The 14,364-nt window shown below is 32.1% G+C and overlaps 3 protein-coding genes across 3 annotated transcripts; all 3 read right to left on the bottom strand.

Annotated features, from left to right (window-relative positions):
- Nucleotides 1-655: 655 nt before the first annotated feature.
- On the bottom strand, nt 656-996 carry LOC132743933 (tripartite motif-containing protein 66-like; the record flags this gene model as incomplete). Its single annotated transcript, XM_060732537.1, has 1 exon — nt 656-996. A coding segment is annotated over exon 1 (341 nt), but the record flags the coding sequence as incomplete, so codon positions are not given.
- A 1,059-nt stretch (nt 997-2,055) lies between these two features.
- LOC132743935 (uncharacterized) lies at nt 2,056-6,080 on the bottom strand. Its single transcript, XM_060732538.1, has 2 exons — nt 5,638-6,080; nt 2,056-4,666 (listed from the first exon to the last, which is right to left on the bottom strand). Exons 1-2 carry the CDS (start codon nt 5,970-5,972, stop codon nt 3,334-3,336), a joined length of 1,668 nt encoding a protein of 555 aa, XP_060588521.1. The 5' UTR covers nt 5,973-6,080; the 3' UTR covers nt 2,056-3,333.
- A 691-nt stretch (nt 6,081-6,771) lies between these two features.
- Nucleotides 6,772-13,470, bottom strand: LOC132743932 (di-N-acetylchitobiase-like). Its single transcript, XM_060732536.1, has 6 exons — nt 13,233-13,470; nt 10,444-10,661; nt 9,415-9,643; nt 8,088-8,186; nt 7,603-7,784; nt 6,772-7,148 (listed from the first exon to the last, which is right to left on the bottom strand). The coding sequence occupies exons 1-6, from the start codon at nt 13,468-13,470 to the stop codon at nt 6,948-6,950; spliced, it is 1,167 nt and encodes a 388-aa protein (XP_060588519.1). The 3' UTR covers nt 6,772-6,947.
- Between the last annotated feature and the right edge of the window lie 894 nt (nt 13,471-14,364).

The following is a 14,364-nucleotide window of genomic DNA, read 5'->3' as shown; positions in this document are numbered from 1 at the left end:
TTTTTGGTCAAGGTCAACAGGCCATACAGTAAATGTACAAAGACATAGGGACTTCTTTCTATCTGTTTACATGCATCTTCATATATACTCATATTCCTCTTTGTTAAACTGAGAGAACTGGCTTCCATAACTTTTTATGTCACTTTTATTTTGATATTCGCTGTTCAAAGTATCTTCAGCTAACAGAACTGTCATTTTTACATTTAAACACACCCCTGGAAAAAATTATGAAGCGAGTCGCTACTAGCTTTTTTAAAAGCTAACCTTGTGTTTGTTCAATGGATATAAACATTAGGACATGAAGAAAAATGAATAATTATTTCATTAATTATAACATAACCTTGCAAAATCACGTACAGACATAATGCTTATTTGTATATCAAGCTTCGTAAAATTTCATATGTGACGGACTCAAGTTAAACAAGGTTTATTTTTAGGTTTTAGAAATTCACGTGAACACATATTTGATCGTATCTCGAGGTATCCCACCAGAAATGCAACTGTTTGCGGGTAAGTTAAATTGGGAATAAGGAACAGGCAAATGAAGTAAATTAAACCAAATCACTAAATTTAATTGACATTTACCTCATTATGATATATTTATCATTAAATATTGGCTAACGTAGAACATGACATAAATTAAATTAGATCTTACCTGTGATCTACTGCCATACATGTAGCACAACCAACGTTATCGTGACTTTGACAATACATGTCAACAGGTTTAAACCCGTGTCTCTCGCATCTTTGTGTTGGTGTTACAGGCAATGTTCCGCTCTTTTCATCTTTGACTTGACCTTTATCTAGAATCTTATGTCCAGACAAGGCTGGAAATTCATCGTGAACGTTTAGACAATCCGAACAATAATAATCATGGCAGTCAGCACAATATTTGTCCGCTTCTTTATTTATTTCCTTACGTTTACAGGGTGAACATAAGAAATGAAGTGTTTTATCTGACCGTTTCTCTATCTCACTCCCCAAAATGGCGGCCATTGTCCTTTACACAAATTTACATTAATGAAATATGTCCATTTTCGGTTTCGTTATCTATAACAGGAAATGTTATTACCACGATCGATACTGCGCTAATTATAAACCACTTCAGGTACGTAGAATGTTTACAAATGTATGCGTCAAAAAGTTAAGAAGTTAGTTTAATTGAATACTAAGTGGTTATTATTTTATAAATTCAACCTATATATGCATGTTTAAATGTGTAAATATATTTCTTTCAACCTTTATATAAATCAAACGACAGTTGATGCATGTTGATTCTGTGGAGAAGAATTGTAATCAACACTCTCAAGTGCTTAATGAGGCTGCATGTTGATAAAAACACTTATAACAGAGTTTATCAAAGCGTATCTCTCAGAACTCAATCGATTACTGATTATATCCATGCGACTAGTGCAGACAATGATCAGCCGGCACGTCTGTGATCATTGTCTGCACTGCTCTGTTCGCTATTTGTTCTATGCATATTAAAAGTTATCTAAAAATAAAATTGTTTATACCAGATCGGAAAAATGGACAAGCCTATCTAAGATTTCTAGCGTGGTTAGGCGTGGTTTACACTCATTGTTTGAATTTAATTGGGTTTTACGTGACACCGACACAGTATAGGTCATATGGCGACGTTCCAGCTTTACTTGTGGAGGAAGACCTCATGTGCCCTTCCGTGCAATATTTCAGGCACGAACAGGCACCTGAGTAGAACCACCGAGGTTCCGTAAGCTAGCTGGATAGCTTCCTCACATGAAATAATTCAGAGGCCCTGTCGGGATTCGAAACCACAGCGCTGAGTGGCAAGTAGTTTGAAGTCAACGACCTTAACCACTCGGCCTTGGACGCCCCTACACTCATTATTGATTTTTGCATTAATGTCTTAAAAGAGTAGGGTTATATCGTAAGCTATTTACGTCTTTAAGAACACTTACGTCAGAAATAAACACAATATCGACAATTCCTCGTTCACATTTTTGTACAACATAAGTATCCTTAATTAAATAAATAAATAAGTTTTTAACAAATGCTGCATTTTTTTATGCAAGTTCATATGCTGGTCAAAGGTTTTGTGTCAGAGGTGAACTTTCCTCATGCCGGGTATCGTATCGAACTCTTATCTCATTTTCAACTATCTGGTTAGTGATTAATTTTCTACATTATAAAGTTCGATTCGTGTGCAAAACAGTATGATTATATTCAATTACTTATTCAAAGGTTCTGAATGGATTATTTTGATTTTGATCATATTGGTTTGCACACGAATCGATTACATTGTTACATGTATATGCAGAAGTTATGAGCTAGATAAACGAGTTGAATAAAATTATTATATTACACGAATGTAGCACAATGTATTTTTTAATACATATTCAAACAAAGAATTGTATACAGCATTTTCGTTTCAATTACACGTTTAAACTGTGGCGCTAACATTAGCGTGTATTTTATGCTATGTTTGTATTATGTAAATGCTAGTTATTTCATTGTGACAGTAGATCACTCTGGCACTACTTATATCTTATAGATTAAGATTTCAATTTGAATGGTATGATTAAATTTTCAGACTACAATTGGAAGGTTGAATAATAACAATAAACAAAATTCAGTTCAGTCCATTTACGCTCAATAAGGAGACAAAACCAACTCCTTCCAACATTTAGGTTGACAGAATATATGCCGTTTCAACTACCATATCTACTATTCTGCACTATTCTTTTTTTAAATTCTTATATATTCTTTTTTAAACATACATAAAAGTTTAAACCATAAGAGTACAGGCGTATATCAATCTTAAAGTTTCTTCATTTGTATTATACATGTACACCTGTACATTAAAATTTAGTCCATGTATATTTTACCCGATGCATTTTATGTGTTCAAATATCTGCAGTACTAATTCTAAGAGTGTATTGATCTTGCTTTTATTTATGAAAAACAACGAAAAATGATGTGTAATATTCGCAATCTCTACTTGCACAAAATGTTGTAGATATATAGCTGAAATATACTTTTTGCAACTTTATTTAGAACGACATGGATATACATGTAGTATGCTTATTGTATATATTTATGTTGTACAATTTGAAATAAATAAGTATAATTGTTTAAACTAAATGCAAAATGTTTCTATTTTCTTTAAACAAATTATTATTTATTGATACAATATTTTGTGCTACAAAATCAATGAAAATATGGACCAAGTATTTTTCTTACAAAATGTAATTTACACAGCATATAAATGTTACAGTCTACATAGAATATATAGTTTTTACAATACAAAATATGTTACTTGTTGTACAACCTATGACTCGTACCTATTTTTTTTCAATTGAGTTCGTAGATGTCGATATTGTCATCATCCCGACCCACTACAAGCTCATTCTTCTTATTAAGATATAATAAAGAACGGCATCCTACTTTTGTATCATCTAAGGACAAAACATTTCCCAGCTTCTCCCCATCCTTAGGTAACTGTAAAATGCAATTATTGTCATATCCACATGCAAGAATATTCCCATTATCAGCCACACAAACGCGTCTTACAGAACCAAGTTCATCACAGTTATACTTTCCTTGTAGTGTACCATCCTCTTTAAGAGCAACAATTCCAAATGTGGTATCAGCAACATAGATCCTGCTACCATCAGTATTCACAGTCATGTTGTAGATATTATCAAACAACGGCTGCCCTGTCTGATTGTTTGTGAATTGTTTAAGCTTCGTACCATTCCTGTCGTAAACGAAAACAGTCGTTTTAGAATCAGCAATGTATAAATTTGACAACGCGTATGCAATACCATAACTTCCAAAGGCAATGTTTATTTCTTTAGTTCGTCTTGGTTCTTTGGCAAAAGAAACAAAATATACAGTTTGTCCATTTGCACATATGGCAGCTACATCATGTGTATTAATAGTACAAATCTGATATGGCGACACTGGTAATTCACAAACATCTGTGTTAGTGAATTTGCTGTCAATACGTTTCAATTTCTTATTGTTGTTATCAGCAAGAATTATAGACCCATCACCAAGTTCACATGCACTGTATATATAACATGTTTGTGTGTCAGATTGATGTCTAACATTAAATGTTCTCTTCTTCTTTACTTTGTAGATTTCATTGGATTGACATAGATTACCAAGATTTCCCGTTTCATTCAGGCAGATCATTATATTTTCATTTCTCTTGAACTCGAAATCTATAACATGCTTTACAGTTGCTTTTTCTTCTCGACATTTTATGGCAGCACCAATAGCTCGTTTACCGATTTTAGAAGAGACGAAAGCTTGGGATATATTATTATCAGCATCACATGATACCATTCTATCCTCAGCATGTTCAACATCTTTCTGTACAGTTTCTAAGACCTTTATTTCTGCATTTATTTTCTCAGCAATGACATTACATTTGCTCTCAATTTGTTCGATACTTGTTTGCTCATGTTTATCCAGTTTCAGCTCAATTTCCCTTCTGAAATCTTTCAATTTCAGCAATGCTTCTTGTTTGTCTTTCATCAAACGCTCCCTCTCATGTATACGAGTTTCTAGCATTTTCTTCAAATTGGCGTTTTCTACGTTTAGATCTTCAAGTGTTTTCTTTGTTTGTGATTGGTTTATTTGAACAAACCCTGGAACATCGAAGATATCGTTGCATGACCTATGTATGGAAAGTAAAAAATGGTGTTTATGAAAATATATCCCCCAATGTTAAGGTGATAAAAATATTTTACATTAATTAAACACTATGTTTTTAACGACGCCATCTTTTGCCAAGTTTTTAAATGTTGGCGCTTTTTTCAAGTGCTGCCAGTTGGTCATACATCTTAGATTTAAATGTAGTATAATTGTGCATGAACACTAACATCAACGCACTATCTCATTGTACATTCAAATGTGTACACATTTGTTGTATTCCGTAACATCCATCATATGACATTTTACTCTATTTCTATCATAAAATGTTACTGTGTATAAAATTCAACTAAACTTTAAATTAAGTTAAATTTCACAGAACCAGAAACAATTTCAAACAAGAAAGAAAACAAAACCAACATCATATAAAAGTCATTTGAGGTTTTAAAGAGCCGGTCTTGTTTGTATTGGACGCGAAATGTTTTTACTCGATTAATTGCATTATTTATACAACCACTGTATTATACATAAAATCAAGTACATATTTATTTAATCAATCCGAGACGTGCCGGTTTGCAAAACTGAACGCCTATGGTAATAACAATAAAATATTTTCATTCTTGGAAAAATGCATAAAATAAAAAATTGGTATAATGATTTGTTCGTATTTTTTGCAATCATTTTAATTTCTTTTCACAAAACATGTATTATTGAAACAGAAAACTAAAGCATATCCTGTTACGTTTCACGTTTTTGTTATGATCTTTAGGTGCAATTGACTTGACTGTAAATAACTTTACATGGCTATTTTATTACACCCTTTTATATACAGTCATGAATCTTGATGGAGTTAAATAAAGCGTCGCTTACTTGGTACATCTTTACGTCTGAGCAAACAAAAATAAAGGACTGTTTATTCAGTCAGTTAAATAAGGGTATGCTAATACTATAAATTATATCTGATTTCAAGTTAAAGTATATATAATATATCTATACCTGTGATCTACTGCCATACATGTTGAACAACCAACGTCATCATGATTTTGACAATACATGTCAACAGGTTTAAACCTATGTCTCTCGCATTTTTCCGTTGGTGCTACAGGTAAACCTACCCTTGTTTCTTGTTGACTTTTATCTAGGATATTATGTCCGGAAAGAGCTGGAATATCCTCGTGGAATTTCACACACTCCGAGCAGTAATAATCATGACAGTCCGTGCAGTATTTGTCCGCTTCTTTAGTCCTCCCCTTACGTTTACAGAGTGAACATAACAACTGAAAAGTTTCATCCGACAGATTTTCCATCTCACTCCCCGAAATGGCGGCCATTTTCCTTGACACAGATTTACATTTCAATAAAATAGTCCATTTTCGGTTTCATTATCTATTACAGCAAAGATAGTTGAAATATCTTTACACGATAGGTATAATGCTAAACATAAACCAATCCAGATATGGAAAAATGTAGTAAAGGGAGGTTATCTAACACGTTTAAATATGCTTAAATCGAATAGATATTTGTATGAAAATTCAGATATCGATGCGTTTTATAACAATTAATAACTTGTTAAATTTCTGAGACTGCATGCGGTAAGAATTGTATTTTCTTAAAATCTCATAAAATCGTGTCGATTGATTGAGTTTAAGTTAGAGAATATGTAAACAAATAAAATAGAATGTGTATACGGTACAATAAGAGAATAAAAGTTAATTAACATATTAAAAGTACAAAATCTACAATGGTTAAAATTGTCGCCGATCATAATGAATGTTGTCAACTCTAAATTTATTGGTGTTTTTGATATGACTTTTCTTTATTCTTGCTTTTGAAGGAGTGAATACCCTCTCTCTAATTAAGTTTGGTAGGTACACACTCAATTCAAAGATGGTATATCTACAATGTCAGTAGTTTTCATTAAAGAGTACAATTGCTTCCGAAATAAACATCTTATTTCTATGTTTTTGTACTCATACATATGTAAATTGATGTACTATTTATGGAAATCAAAATACCTTTTTATTTCAGTGCTATGTAACTTCTTTTAAAAGTAAAGTAGTTTAACAGAATAAATTATTATTCTTTCATGTTTTTACAACCTTGTAAGGCGTCAAACCGTACGTTTACCGATGGTGATATATAGACCAAACATCATAATAAATATCGGTTGATCAATTGATAAACAGTTTTACGAACATCTATTAACAAATTATCAATATTTTTTAATTCAGTCAATAACAATGTCAAAATGTTGTTTTAAGTTCATTGATGATTATTTCAGTACACATAATAATTGTCTGCTGGTGTTATTTTTCGTATTCTGGTAGGGCGTCCCACATTTCTTTTACAGCAATGATGTCGTCATGTTTTCCGCTTGTGTAATTCACACACTCCGTGTTCCATATCCCTACACCTCGTAAGTTTTCATCTATTGCAAACGTATATTTATATCCTAAACTTTGTGGATCGTCATAACGTATCTGATGCATAATGCCTGACGAAATATTCTAAAATGCAGGTAAATTAGATACACTAAATGAGTTGCAAGCAAAATCATTGATCACCATATAATGTAACGTATTGAAAATAATGCACTAATTGAAGGCACTCTATGCGTCAGAAAGGAATAAATATGTCCTACAATGAACTAAATGTTAGCTTTAAAACGATAAGTTAATGGTTTAAGAGCATGTTAGATGCACATCACCTGGATAGAGTAGTGATGAATGTGAATTTATTCTTCATAAGGTAGCAAAATGTAAACATAATTATTATTGGATTTTGATCAACAGTTTCCCGAATCAATATTGTATCTATATAAAATGCATCGCATTTGCAAAATACAGGAGTCGTTGTCATTTGTCAAATAAAAGAAATAAGTTATATCAGATACAAATGATGTCATTGCATTTTCGTTATTTTAACAGTCGCATAAAATGTTTTAACGTTATGGAAGTGTACCTTGTAATTAAAGTAAGGTGTCATTGTAGATTTTTCAAATACACGTCCACTTGTAGAGTTTTTTAGTAGCTGTATTATAGTGTAGTAATTCAGTTGACGTCCCGCTGCATCACTGCAATTAACACCACGAAATGGAACCTTCTTTAAATAGCATTTGTCATCCTGAAATATCATTACACATGCTTATAACATAAAGTTTGAGGAATCTGTATCGATGAATTGAAGATAAATGTTTCTAAGTTTGCTTTATCTAGCGCTTTGAGGCTTGATAGATATTGCACTCAGGAACAAATTCAATAAAAACTGTAATTTTAAACTACATGTATATTTTTATTTCTTTCGAGGGATCTCGCCTTTTCAAGATTTCTCTTTCTTTTTGAATTAAGATGAAAGAATAATTATATAATATAAAAGTGTCGTCATCAAATAATGTGGAGGTCAACATGAACAAACACATTTGATATGACAAAGGATCTTTTGTCGACCAGAATGTTGTGTCAAGCATGGGTAATAGTAGCCGTACCAAGGCACTCCAAGAATGAGCTTGTCAGACGATATTCCAATTTCTAAGTATTCCATAACGCCTTTTATCAGAAATATAATAAACATATATATTACTTCATCAGAATAATAACATAATGTTTACTATAACACTATATGTCAGCGTACAATTTCATCCATTTGGCAATTCTTATATATTGTCTACTGCACAGTTGTTGATGCATACACTCAGAGGCACTTATAACCCAACACTAACAGTTTTCGATATAAGTTGGTAATTTGTGAACGGATTTTGTTTAACGTTTTAACATACGAAATTCAACATATCATACTTATTCCGTAGAGTTTTATTTAAAATTCATTGACAAGAAAATAGAGAAAATATCAAAACAAATATGCTACTGCAAAATAAAAAATCACAGAATGGCTGTAAATATCGTAACGAAATGAATAGTGTCTGAATTCCACTAACTTTGTATGTTAACCAGTTCTAATACTTTGTGTGTCCTCCAATGGTGGTGAACACCTGTCTCATGGTTATGTCGTAGTTTTTCATGAAGGCATGGGGAATTTTTCTCTACTCCTTAATAAGGGCTTCTTCTAGTTCCAGCAACTCCTACATCCCAATTTAAGTCACCAGATGTAAGCATCACACTTGTCGGCTGAAACGAACAGGCGTGTGAGAAAGCGATCAGAGGCCCGTCGCAATTTGCTGGAACTCGAGCAAACCTTTGTTTAGGGATAGAGAACTGTAAGGCAAAGGTGTTAACGTTGTTATAACTAATTAGAGAGACATACAAAGTATTAGAAATGGTTAACAAACAGATTTAATGGGATTCAGAGACTGTTCATTTGGTTACGATTTTAACAGTCATTCTGTTAATTTTCATTTTACAGTTGCCTATCTGTTTTTGTAATATTTTTTATTTTCCTATCAATGAATTGTAAATATAATTCTAAGTGCTAAGTATGATATGTTGAATTTTGTATGGTCCAAATTTGAACAAAATCCGTTCACAAATAATCTATTTATACAGAAAAATTTTGAGTAGTAAGTGCCTCTGACTGTATAGATTAGCTGTACTATCCTGATCCTTTCGGTTACGTACGATATATTTATTTTATGGGGAGATCGTTTTTCAAAGGTCTATTCATTAGTTACTGGACAGAAATCTCAAAACTACCATTTGTGAGAAATTTTCTTTCTTTAACAGGTTGACATGAATGATCATCAACATTTAAAATGTAGTTGTTTCATTCTTTTAAATATGAATATAAAGTTGACGTTAGACTTTCACAAACAATTCATACCTGACATTGTTCTTTCCAACCCGCTATTGGCATAAGCAATACATTCACCAAGTATTTGGCTTTGCTCGTCGTATGCCATAACAAAGAAATAGTCAGAAGCTTTTGATAGTTTAACATAGTCATAGAAACGTGAATCTATTCCGGCAGGAGACCACGCCACATCAACACTAATCTTAAAGTCAAGAAAGAGACAAGAAAACAAGTTAAACAAGGCTTTCAATGTCATTAAAAATTAGAAGCACTATTCCAACATCACTTTTATAAAATGGTATCATATTAGTAAATGCGGATACATTTTTGACCTTAAAATTAATAAAAAAAGATCTTGCCTAGTACTCTCGGCTAGTCAATATTCGCCTTCATGGGATATCAGTGTCTATAATAAATAATTATATGATAATATTTTGGTGTCTCTTTTTACACCAACTATACCTTGGCAAGCACCTAAAGCAACAGCATGTTGTCTTTTAAGAGTAGAAATCAATTCTAGTAAACAAAAGCAATATAAAATGATATTTGCTATTTTTCCTTAAAAAAATGATTAAGATGGTATGATGTTCTTTTTGCTGTAATTACGAGTATGTTATGCCTCATACGACTGTTAGCTAATCATGGTAATTTCTGTCAAAGGGTTGTTTAAAGATACACTAAAAAACGACATGGCACGAGGGGGATCAGGAGACTCATGCAGATTATTACTATAAATATCTTATATGTCTTGGTAATTAAATATTGCAGACAGCTATTGTTTATGTATCAGTCTAAATATCCACGGTAATGTTACCCAATGTTACAAACTCAAGGTGATTTTGGGAGATGTAATTGGGCTATTAAAATAACAAAGTTATTTTGAAAAGTTTCTAGTATTAATAATTAACCTTAACCACTCAGTCACAGAAGCTCCTTATGTATAATAAAATGGAATGAGTTTCGGATATTATATAAAATGTTATTTACATTTTAATTGTTTCAAAGCAAACAGAATAATGTTGAGTGCTATACTTGATTAAGAAAAGAAAGATACTTTACCATAGATGATAGGAACTTTTCTCGAAAAGCTTGTCTTGTTTCCATTACAAGACCTGTGTATCCATTGCGAAGTTGAGTCTGATTATATAATATTGCACGCTCGTAATCAAAGTTGATTCCGTCAAGGTAATTTTTATCTACAAAATCTAACTGTTTTTGTACCCACTGTGATCGAGCAGTTTGGTTAGGAAGCACAGATGTCTCAACTTCTCCTGTATTGTTTAATCATGATAATAGATATATTTTAACAGTTGGTCATGCTTCATTGTTCAAGAATGAAGTAAAATAAATTATTAAATACAATCGTTATGTGTTGAAATATCTCCTTAACGGGCTAACGATGAATACACAAAACAAAATATACTAAACAGTAAAATTCCTACATGAAATTACATGAAATAGAAGAATAATTGGATAATTCACTATTAGATTATTGAAAAAAACTTGACACTTGTCGCTAATATATTTATTAATATATTTAACAAACCTCGTCAGCAAAATCTAATAGCATTTAAAAGTCATTTTTTGTTCATAAAATATACAAACATATCCGTTTATTGTGTCCGTAAGTGAAGGCTAAAAATGCCAGTAAATAAAAATCAAAACTGATATGAAGCATCAATTAACCTGTTATCTTATGAAAAATCTTTTAGCATGCTATTTATTTTGTTGTTTATTAATAAGTATAAACATGCTTATAATCATAACAGCTAAACGATCAGATTTGTAAGTAACTCTACAGCCAATTGTATTTTCAATGTGTTTGAGTTATTCCCCTTTGTGCAGGAACTAGGAACAGAACTACATAATTACATGTATTATTGCATTTTTGTCAGATAGCCGACACATACGAACAGATGAAGATAAATGTATATAAGACAGGTTGTTACAGCCATATTTATAATTATTAGTATTAAATATATTATATTAGGTTCCTTATGTTTTTTAGTTTCTTAAGGTAATAGATGGGTAGATTGAAACATACAGATGATTTATGACAATGATATGCAAGAACCCTTACATTGATGTTTTTTTTGTCTAATGCACAGTGTTGACCCTATAGAGACAACGTGTTATATACAGAATTTGACCATCAGTATGTAAAAGACCCATAATGTTTAAGGCGCTGATGACTGGAGATAAAGGTCACGGTGACATTAAATATTTTTCGCTCAATTATAAGAGACTATTTCACACAAATCCTTCATTTTTCATATGATAATAACCCTTATTTGACTGAAGACCACATTTGCTTTTGCTCGCTGATGTGTGAACCATGAAAGGTCTAGGTCACAATCACATTTACCGATATAACTGTTTCCACTCTATAACTACAGAATGAACTGACCATTTTTACTATATAAAGAGATCACGCTCGTTGATTAAGTTAGAACATTTGCTTCGGGCCCAGGCGCATAATATGAACAAACTGACCCTGATTGTGAATCAAGTATAAATGTGTGAGATTCATTAGCATGAAAAACTTTACAGAGATACAAAAATAAATTTACAACGAAACAAATATCGAGGTAAAAATAATATTTTTCTGACGTCCTTATCAAACATGTTATCATATTGCACTAGGAATTATTATAACCAGTAAAATTGATTCCTGCCCGTGCTCTGCCTTGTGCCCTGTCCTGTTTTTCTTTGGGGTCCTTCTGGGCTCTTTGCCACTGGCCCTTGTTCCTGGTTCGGGTGGGGGTTGCGTTCACTGAACGCCACCTTTCCTTGTTGATCTTGTTTATCATATTGTATATAATGCGAGGGCAATGCATTTCTTTTACATTAGACATTTGCATTTCATTCTATCTAGATAGGAATGATGAAACTTGTTGAATTATATGTGTACGTAAAATGTGATTTTAAAGAACATTTTTATGAGCTATTCGACAAAGAATCGTGTCTGCACATCAAGCAAGAAAGAATAAGTGTACTTTCTTAGTGCATTTTGTAAAATGTATAAAGTTGATAAACAATTAACTCAGAAATGTCTTTCTTCATTTCATTTGATATAGCTAGCTATCTCATTGTGTAAATTATATATGTTTCCTTTAAGCTTTCAACAGATATGTCTTATATGTATCTTACACGTATGTTCATCTAACATAGAACTATTTGAGCTTGAATCCGTATATCGCAGAACCATTTAAAATATTACGATACTAATTGCACGACAATAAACATGCATTTACACGTAAAACTTGTCTAGCTTTTATTTCAATAAACATTTTTAAATTTATTATAATTTCACATGAGTTTATTGTGAAACTCGAAACGGTTCCAAAGTACAGCTTGAAGGAGTTAACAGTTTTGACATAGGCGTATTTTATATTAAGTCATGATATAACCTTCAAAATCATGTTCAGACAGAATGATAATTTTATGTCAAGCTGAGTTAAATTCCTTAACTGACGGACTTAAGTTAAATAAGGTTTGTTTTTAGGTTTTTGAAAACAATGCTTACACATATTCAATCATATCTCTAGGAGATATCTCACCAGAAGTGCAACTATTTGTAGGTACATTATATTGGAATGGATCAAAGGCAAATTAAGTAAACTAAACAAGTATCACTATATTGAGTTTAAGTTACATTTACTTCATTAAATTTATCATTTAATTTCGGCTAACGCACTGCATGACATGCATAAGAATGTGTCTTACCTGTGATCTATTGCCATGTAGAACAACTCACGGTATCGTGACCTTGACAATACATGTCAACAGGTTTAAACCCGTGTCTCTCGCACCTTTGTGTTGGTGTTACAAATGTTCCGGTTGGTTACCTTTATCTAGAATTTTATGTCCAGAGAGGGCTGGAATATCCTCATTAAATTTTACACAAGCCGAACAGTAATAATCTTGACAATCTGTGCAATATGTGTCCGCTTTTTTATTCATTTCCTTACGTTTACAGGGTGAGCAAAGCAAATGGACGGTTTTATGTGACTGTTCCTCCATCTCATCCCCCGAAATGGCGGCCACTTTTCCTGGCACAAATTTAAAATTAACAAGTTTTTCCATTTTTAATTTCATTATCTACAACAAGGAAAATAGTTGAAATATCTTTACAAGATCGATATTTTGCTAAAACTAAAGCAATCCAGATATGAAAATGAGTAGTAAAGGAAGTGTATCATGATCACACACATGTAAATATGATTAAATGATAAAGTTAAAATGATTAATCTGTATGAAAATTCAGATATCGATGCGTTTAATTCCTGTAACATTTAAAATTGTCGACTAAGTTGAAGTTAGAGAATATGAAAACAAACAATGTAGAATAGGTACAGGGTAAAAAATACTGCTAAATTCAGATTGAAAGTTCAGAATTAATGGTTCAAATTACCGCCAATTATGATGCAATACAAAATAGTTTGTTGTTTTTGATATTATTATTTTAGTCTCTTTCCTTGCTATTGAATGAGTGAATACCTTCTCTCTCCTGAAGTTTGATGCGGACATTCAATTCAAATATGCCATATCTACATAGAGTACACTTGTCAAAATAAACATTTTAATTCCATATCTTATGTTTGTAGTCGTATATATAAATACTTATTTAAATTGTTGAATTCTCTATGGAGGTCCAAATACGTATCCCTATCTGATGTGACACCTTATAAAGCGTTAAATCGTAAATTTGCCGATTGTGATATTATATTTAAGAAATAACATCGGTCTGAGAGGTGTATATCGGCTATTTAACACCGGTTTGGAGTTTTGATGCGTAGGAATAGACCACGAAGGCCGTAGGCCTGAGTGGTTAATTTTGTTGCATCAAAACGACAAAACCGGTGTTAAATAGCCGATATACACCTCTCAGGCCGATGTTATTTCGATTCTAACACGATTAAATAAGGAAAATCACTAAAGTTATTTTTCAAGCGGAAATAACTTCCGGTGCCGATTTTC

This window comes from Ruditapes philippinarum, unplaced genomic scaffold (genome assembly GCF_026571515.1).
Source record: "Ruditapes philippinarum isolate M1 unplaced genomic scaffold, ASM2657151v2 ctg13109_1_1_1_1, whole genome shotgun sequence".
NCBI lineage: Eukaryota > Metazoa > Mollusca > Bivalvia > Venerida > Veneridae > Ruditapes > Ruditapes philippinarum.
Note: the sequence above shows the minus strand (reverse complement) of the source record. Positions and strands in the feature narration are given on the sequence as shown.

Coding starts and splice junctions, on each gene's coding strand:
- LOC132743932 (XM_060732536.1), bottom strand. CDS start 13,470: ATGGAAAAACTTGTTAATTTTAAATTTGTGCCAGGAAAAGTGGCCGCC. Junction 9,644..10,443: donor AAAAGTTCCTATCATCTATG/GTAAAGTATCTT, acceptor TGCTTCTAATTT/TTAATGACATTGAAAGCCTT. Junction 7,149..7,602: donor CACCTTACTTTAATTACAAG/GTACACTTCCAT, acceptor CCTGCATTTTAG/AATATTTCGTCAGGCATTAT.
- LOC132743935 (XM_060732538.1), bottom strand. CDS start 5,972: ATGGCCGCCATTTCGGGGAGTGAGATGGAAAATCTGTCGGATGAAACT. Junction 4,667..5,637: donor TGTATGGCAGTAGATCACAG/GTATAGATATAT, acceptor TTCCATACATAG/GTCATGCAACGATATCTTCG.